General features: G+C 41.5%; 1 protein-coding gene across 1 annotated transcript; it reads right to left on the reverse strand.

The window, feature by feature from the left end:
• Window positions 1-2,350: 2,350 nt before the first annotated feature.
• LOC126584502 (KDEL-tailed cysteine endopeptidase CEP1-like) lies at window positions 2,351-4,317 on the reverse strand. Its single transcript, XM_050248860.1, has 3 exons — window positions 4,093-4,317; window positions 2,699-3,028; window positions 2,351-2,563 (listed from the first exon to the last, which is right to left on the reverse strand). Exons 1-3 carry the CDS (start codon window positions 4,315-4,317, stop codon window positions 2,351-2,353), a joined length of 768 nt encoding a protein of 255 aa, XP_050104817.1.
• Window positions 4,318-7,515: the final 3,198 nt, after the last annotated feature.

Below are 7,515 nucleotides of genomic sequence, written 5' to 3' on the forward strand. Positions count from 1 at the left end.
GTCTGTAGTACTTCTAATCGGATAAGAAGCTTTCGTAGCGAGGCCACAAACACCACCTGGGGCATCAGCGTTTCTAAGAATCCTCATGTAGCCACTCTCACCCCACTTACTGGACCATGAATTCTTGATTAACCAGTAGGGGGTGTCATCTGCATTTGTCCCATACCCAATGATGGTAACAGCGTGGTTCAATTCTGTCCCACAATCATCACCGGTGAACACCCCGCCTGAATAATGCTGAAAGGCTGGTGACGTATTGATGGCAGTGGAGACTGGTTGCATGGACACAGCCTTGAGTAGATGGGTTTCACTGTTGGCAGGTACCTCTGCATAACTAGTTATCTGGGCAGCAGCCCCACTTTCCTTGTTCATATCACATGTTCCGGCACTGCCATCTAAACTTTGGTATGGGTAATTTTCTTCACGGGTAATTCCTCCGTTTCGTTGAATGTATGCAAAGGCATTAAGCATCCAACCACCGTTACAGCCATTGTTATATGTATCACAGTTCACAAGTTGTTGCTCAGACAGGGAGATCAATTTGCCAGTTTTGATTTGGGTAATCCCTTCGACTGCTGCCACTGCGGAAATTGCCCAGCAACAACCTGCATGTATTTGAACAAACGGACATGAATTAATTTCCGTAGGAATGAATGCACGAAGAAAGTAATTAATGTAATACATACATATGTACAAGGAAGCTTAGCCCTATGTTAATATGGCGGTTGGTGCTCTTACCACAGCGCCCTTGATCTTTTACTGGAGTAACAGCTCCATTGTCCCTCCAGTCAATGCTTGGGGGAACATCCGTCAGGCTTAGGTTTTCGTACATAAATGATGCATCTGCGGATGAGGTTGATTCAGTGGGCTGCTTGTATCCAGTATAATACCTGAGGAATTCTTCATTGGTCATATCCGAAAATTGGTTGATGCCTAGTCTGTAAGTCTTGTTCCCTTCACTGTTGAATTTCTCGACAAACTCAACATTGTTTTTGAATATGTGGAAACGCCTTTCCTTCTCCACACTGTCCTGGTAAAGGCGTCCGTGCTTTTTCATCCACCGCTCATGTTTTGCAGCAATGGAAGTTTCATACAATGTGCGGGACTTGGCTTCAGATGCCAAAGTCCCCAAGGTGATGAGTATGGTAACAATCAAAGGGTTTCTTTCGAAAGCCATTGCTCGCAAAGAACCACCGGTGATGAGAGGGCGCTCTGTGTCGACAATGGCTTTGCTTCAAGTAGTGATTGGCAAGCTGGATGTGAAGAAGCAAGCATGATATTACCGGTTTATATAGAAGACGTACGGGATGTCCTGGATGTGCACTTTGTTGAAATCGTTAGGATGGGAATTTGGAAGGAGCCAAATTTCCAGGCACATTCCAGAAGTTGATGACTCACAGTAAACTCAATCAGTCTAGCCCGAATGCTACGCTTGTTTTGTTTTTGCCGAGGAGTTTGTGCACAAAGAAGTTCGAACGACTTATGGTAGGATCCCGACTTTCTTCATGGTATCAGAGCAGGTTGTCCCACGTGTGAAGTCAAACGGCCACATGTGCTCCACGTCACATTGTTGTATTAGGGTTGAAAATTCGCCACACATGAGGGAGCGTGTTAAAAATGAGTCCCATATTGATGGAATGATGGACCTTACATGGGCTTATAAGAGGTTAGGCTACTCCCCATATTGTCAATTGATTTTAAGGTGGAACCCCAACTTCCATTCATGAATCAAGGGTCTATTGACTACAAGTCCTTGGTCTATTTGCTGGAGACTTTGCCCTTTGGCCTTTAGTTGCCGTTAATGGTGCCGATGACTACAAATTTACTAGTCTGTTCATAAGGAATTGGGGTCAGGTTCAAGAAATTTGAAGGTAACTCCACTATTTGATGTTGATTTTTTGAAGTTCAAGTACTAATGGTAAGCCAATAATGTAGTGGCCCTCCAACTCAGAGTTGTTCGACTGGCACTCAAAGTGTTCTTGACGTAACTAAGTGTCCTTTTCAAAACTAATTCTCTTGAGGTTGCAGATCTTCTTAATTAATTTTATGCTCAACTAATTGATAAAAATTGCTCTAATGTATATCAAGTTTCAACTTCATCAAGTGCAAGAACTATCTAAAATTTTAAGTCTAGAGAATCGACTTATTTTGAGATAAAACTCCGCACACCTAAATGAAAAGAAAATTAGATCCACACGCTAAATTATATTCTTTTCAAAACAACTTGATGTCGTCTTCAGTCATGCTAATCAGACACAAAATACAAGCCATTTTTATTGACGAAGCTTTCTCAATATTGAGAAGAAAATTAGATTTACGCACTTAATCGTAGCCTTTGAAGCTGAGACAATCAATATACAATTGGGTAAGAAGCCGTTGTAGCAAGGCCACAAAGACCTTCAGGAGGGCCAGCATCTCTGAGAATTCTCATGTAGCCATTTTCACCCCAGCTATGACGACATTCATTCTTGAGTATCCAGTACTGGGTGCCATTTATAGCATTCTCGTAGCCAACGATGGTGACACCGTGGTTTAATTGGGACTGTCCCGCAACCTTGTATAGCTGTGAAGACCCTGCTTTTGTAAAATCTAAAGTCCGGCCAGGTGACATGAATGCCAATTGTGTTAAGTGTCTCATATCGGTGGGTTCAAAGAAACCTAATGGGTTTAAATAGGATTATCCTACTCTAACTAATACCGAGACCTTTTGGTTTAAAACCCCACACTTGACGGATTTGGCAGGTGATAAAGTTGGGGACAATATTGGTGTCGTTACTGTGGGGTGGGCCCGGCGATTTGAGTTGTTAGTGTCACATATTCCGTCAGTAGCTTGGTATGGGTAATTTGCTTCGTTTGCGATTCCTCGTTTTGGCATTATGTATTCAAAGGCAATCACCATAGTACCACTATAGTAGCCTTTGATTCCATAAACTCCTGAACAGTCCACAAGTTGTTGCTCGGATAGTGATCTCAACTGACTTGTTCTGATCTGGACAATCCCTTCTAAAGCTACCACTGCAAATAATGCCTAGCAACAGCCTACAATATATAACACAAAACATGAATATCAATACATACTAAAAAACCGAGGAATACTGATGCGTTCAAGAAAACACAGTATAATTCTATTCTACTTGATACATTATCGATATGTTCAAATATTGATAAGATCTGGACCAAATATCAACAGTATGCTAGTTTAGGAAGGAATGAAAACATTAAGATAGTAACACAAACTTTAAAGTTGATCTCTTAGACTCTTACCACATGGTCCTTGATTCTTTACGGTGGTGACGACTCCATGCATCCTCTAGTCGATGCTAAGGGGAACATCAAGACCGCCTAAGCTCTCGTACCTAAAAGATACATCTGCGGATGAAGTCTGTACAATGGGCTTTATGTATCCAGTATGTTGTTGGACGAAATCTTCGTGGCTCAAATTAGCATATTCATCGAGTCCTAACTTTTATGTGTTATTCCCATCACGGTTGAATTTCTCCACATACTCGACGTTGCTCTTAAAGATGGCAAAACGCCTTTCCTTTTCTTCACTGTCCGGATAAATGCGTCCATACTTTGACATCCAAAGATTATTTGTCAACAATGGAAGCTTCGTACAATGTTCAGGATAAGGCTTGAGATGTCAAAGTCCCCAAGACAATGGATATTGTAACGACCCATCCCCAAATATTATGGTTTTTATATTTTTAAAATGTGAATTTACAAAAATACCCTTCGAGGCGGAATCATTGACTTTTGTTGACCTTTGTACCGGGCAATGTGACCTATTATATTAGTGTTTTCTTATAGGACTTGTGTTTACGAATGTGTGGGCTCAAGTGGAATCAAATTTGGAGCTAAGATGGAGATTTTACGAACTTACGAACGTAAAAGGTAATTTGATAATTTTTTGTTGGGATATATTCTATGTGTGTTGTTTTGTGAGCCGTGGGGCCTACACCCCACTTCCCCTTCTTCCCTATGTCTTCCTTCCCTTCCCCCCCCCCCCCCCCAATCTCTCAAACTCTCTCGAACTCTTCATTCCTCTCATCATTCTCCATCATCTGTAAAACGTGGGACAACACCACTCACCACTGCATCTACAGCGAGCATCACCACCATAGCTGGACGCCACAACTTATTCCTCATCACCTTAACAAGGTTCACCAACATCTCAGAATTGAAACCGAGACCCCAAGTTACGAACCCAAACTCGAACCTCGATCTCCATGATTCCCAACGAGTTACCATGGAATCCGGCAAGTTCTCCATGATCCTGGCCAAGGTAAGCCACGGGGACACCTCATTTCTCTTCATTTTGATGTTCTAATGTGATTGCTGAGTCTACATGCATGAATTGATGGAGTTTTGGTATAGAAATACCTTGGGGGAACTTCTCCAGTTTTCCAGCGAAGAATTCGGCGGTTTTCGAGCCATTTTTTCAACGGAATCCAACCACAGCTAAGGAAACTAATGGTATAATTCAAATCTTTGTTCTTTTATCTTTGATTTGGTATATTGAATGACTAGTTTTAGTCGAGTTTTGGGAATGAATGGAGCTCTCTAAGCTCTGACTTTCTTCTTTGTGGAAGCCGACTGACCCACGACTTGAAACAGGGTCGACTCGACCCGTAACCCAAACCGAATCCCAAACCAGCAACCAGGTCAAACCCAATAATTGGGCCAAACCCAATAACCCAGCCCAACCTAGCAAACCAAAACCCAGATCGAATTCGGATCCGACCAGACCCAAACCCAATCTTAGTTTCAACGGTCGACGCATGGGCCATTCGTGGTAGGTTGTCATGGCCGGCGCATGGAGCACATGCACCTTTGCATGAGGTAATGTGCTCCCCGCTGTCCACGGCAGTGCTGACAAATTTTTCGATGACCCATCTCGGTGCATACGTTGGCGTGTAGCCATTCGGGCCGTATCGGCACATGGGAGAACCCGAGGTCCCTCCTTAGGTTTTTTGACGTGCCACAACTAAATTCGCTGTCCATTTTCTCAAATTTTAACGTTTTAGTAGAGTTTAATTAAATGGTCTCTATTTGTGTTTAGGTGCATCGGTGGGAAGTGGCCATGTTTTCTCTAGTTCGAGCGGCTCCCTGTTAATGGAATATTTATGAGTGGACCCCTTATTAAATTGCATGTTTTTATAAAATATTAGGCTTGCATTCACGAAAAGCATGATTTCATGATTTTACGTTTTTTGGATTATTTATGATTTATCGAATTACGTTTTACGAAACGTTATGAATTCTTGGATTTAAGCGTACGATATATTACGAATTTACTAATATGATTTATTATGGTCTATGAATTGATGGTTTGAGCTTTTGAGCTCCGGTGATTTGATATGAGTTTTTGAGATACATTTTCGGTGTTTATCTAATGAGTTATCATACAACACATACACACAACACATGTATGTGGACGTCTATAGCCATAGGACACAGTTGATGATATTTATGACATACTCCTAGCTTCACTAGCCACGGCTAATGTTAGTGTGTTATGTTATATGTATATGTTTCTTCTCTAGCTTAACCCAGAGTCGTACAGCTTCACCTTCGGGTGATGGACGTATTATATTTCTTCACTAGCGTAACCCAGTGTCGTACAACTTCACATTCGGGTGATGGACCTATTATGTTTCTTCACTAGCGTAACCCAGTGTAGTACAACTTCACCTTCGGGTGATGGTTATACTTTCCGGCGACTATGATACCCCTAGTTGAGTACATCATTGATGTGATTTACGGATGTTTTACAGCTTTACCTTTGGGCGACTATATTACCATTATTGAGCACTGGTTTACACATACATGTTTTACGAATGTTTTCATGACATACTAGAGTTTTCAGAAAACCTACTATTTAGTATTATATGAGTTTTCAAAACAGGGGATAAGAAAATGGTTTTCTTATTATTAGTATTATTATTATAAACTTTGGTCCACTCATCATTTATTTTGCGCCCCCTTTAGGAGTTAGAATCGAGGCATGCAATCTTGGCGTCAGGGCACTTCCGCGTAGGTATTTTCGAGTCTTCTCGGTGTGAGACCCACTTTCTTTGTAATATCATTTATTTTAAAATATTCTCATGTACTCTTCTTGATTAGTTATATGCTCTGAACACATTCCTGCAATTGCATACTTCTTTACATTCAAATTTACATATTTTATTTACGTTCATTCTTTCTTTATAACTTGCATGCATGTTGAAATGGCTTTGTCACCCTCGAGTGTCGACCAACATATGCCCATCCTGGTAATGTAGGAATATCAGGATCGAGGTGTGTCAGATATCCCAATAATCACTAGGCTTTTCTCAAACACCATTGTTCACAAAGTACCGATAGACTAAGAAGACTGATGACAACGAATCAGTTTATATTCTAGCTTTTAGTAGTGGTTGACAGGATAGTTGTCAAAAACGAAAGCGTACCCATCTAGGGTTTATATAGAAGCATGATGATCGGGAAGGGAGAAATATTTTTGGAAGGTATTAGATTAATCATTACTTGATTTGGTGTTCCACAAAAACTTAGTTGATTAAGATTTGATTTTATTTTGAGTACAAGTAATATGCAGGCGGATTCTATATTACTTGTGCTGCTAGCTATCCTTTTCATGTATTTCCCATCTAATATTTGCTCTTTTGTAAGAGCGTAGATTTGCTATATTACAACTTAAATTTCAAGGCAGGTTGTAACAAGTTTATGATCTGCAGGGTTACGATCATTTCGGGCCGATTCGAGAAGTTGATTATGTTGGTACCATATATTGGGCCTCGTCTTTGGGCCTCATCCCTAAGCCCATGATTTATGTAAGAAGGGAGGAAACCCTTATTCTATAAAAGGGGGCCTCACCTTCACTAAGAGGGAGGGAACCAGAGAGCCTCACATCCCTCACAACAATAGAGGGCAATACCCTCTCAGCTAAACAAAGAGCAAAAAGGAAAGGGCTGTATCCACAGAGAGCTCTATTGCCGATCTATTGTAATCCATACATTCATACAGTGAATCAGAATCAACATCAGTGTGGACGTACCCCAAGTATTGGGGTGAACAACGATACATCTTTGTGTTCTTGTGCGTTTGTGTGATTCACAACCAGATTTACGTTGGTCCAAGATCTGCCAGATATTGTGCATCAACATTTGGCGCCGTCTGTGGGAATCGACACGAAAATCTATGCCGGTTCTCTTTCATTTTTTCATCTCACCACCATGAATCTGTACAACCCAAGAACCCAGAACCTCCCTCCTTGGGCTTTTCCAGAAAACCGCAGACCTTAAACTCTCCAGCTCTCTCTCTCTCTCACTCTGCTATCCTCTTACAGACAAGTCACAAATACGCACTGTTTATACGCATCGTTTTAGCTCTTCAGTCCCTATGACTCACTCCTAGGATGATCTCGAGTTCTATCTCCCCTCCCACTTCCTCACGGATGATGTCGTGCTCCACTACAACATGGACGACAGCAACAAAGACCACAGTCACCGGAGT

This window comes from Malus sylvestris, chromosome 10, assembly GCF_916048215.2.
Source record: "Malus sylvestris chromosome 10, drMalSylv7.2, whole genome shotgun sequence".
NCBI lineage: Eukaryota > Viridiplantae > Streptophyta > Magnoliopsida > Rosales > Rosaceae > Malus > Malus sylvestris.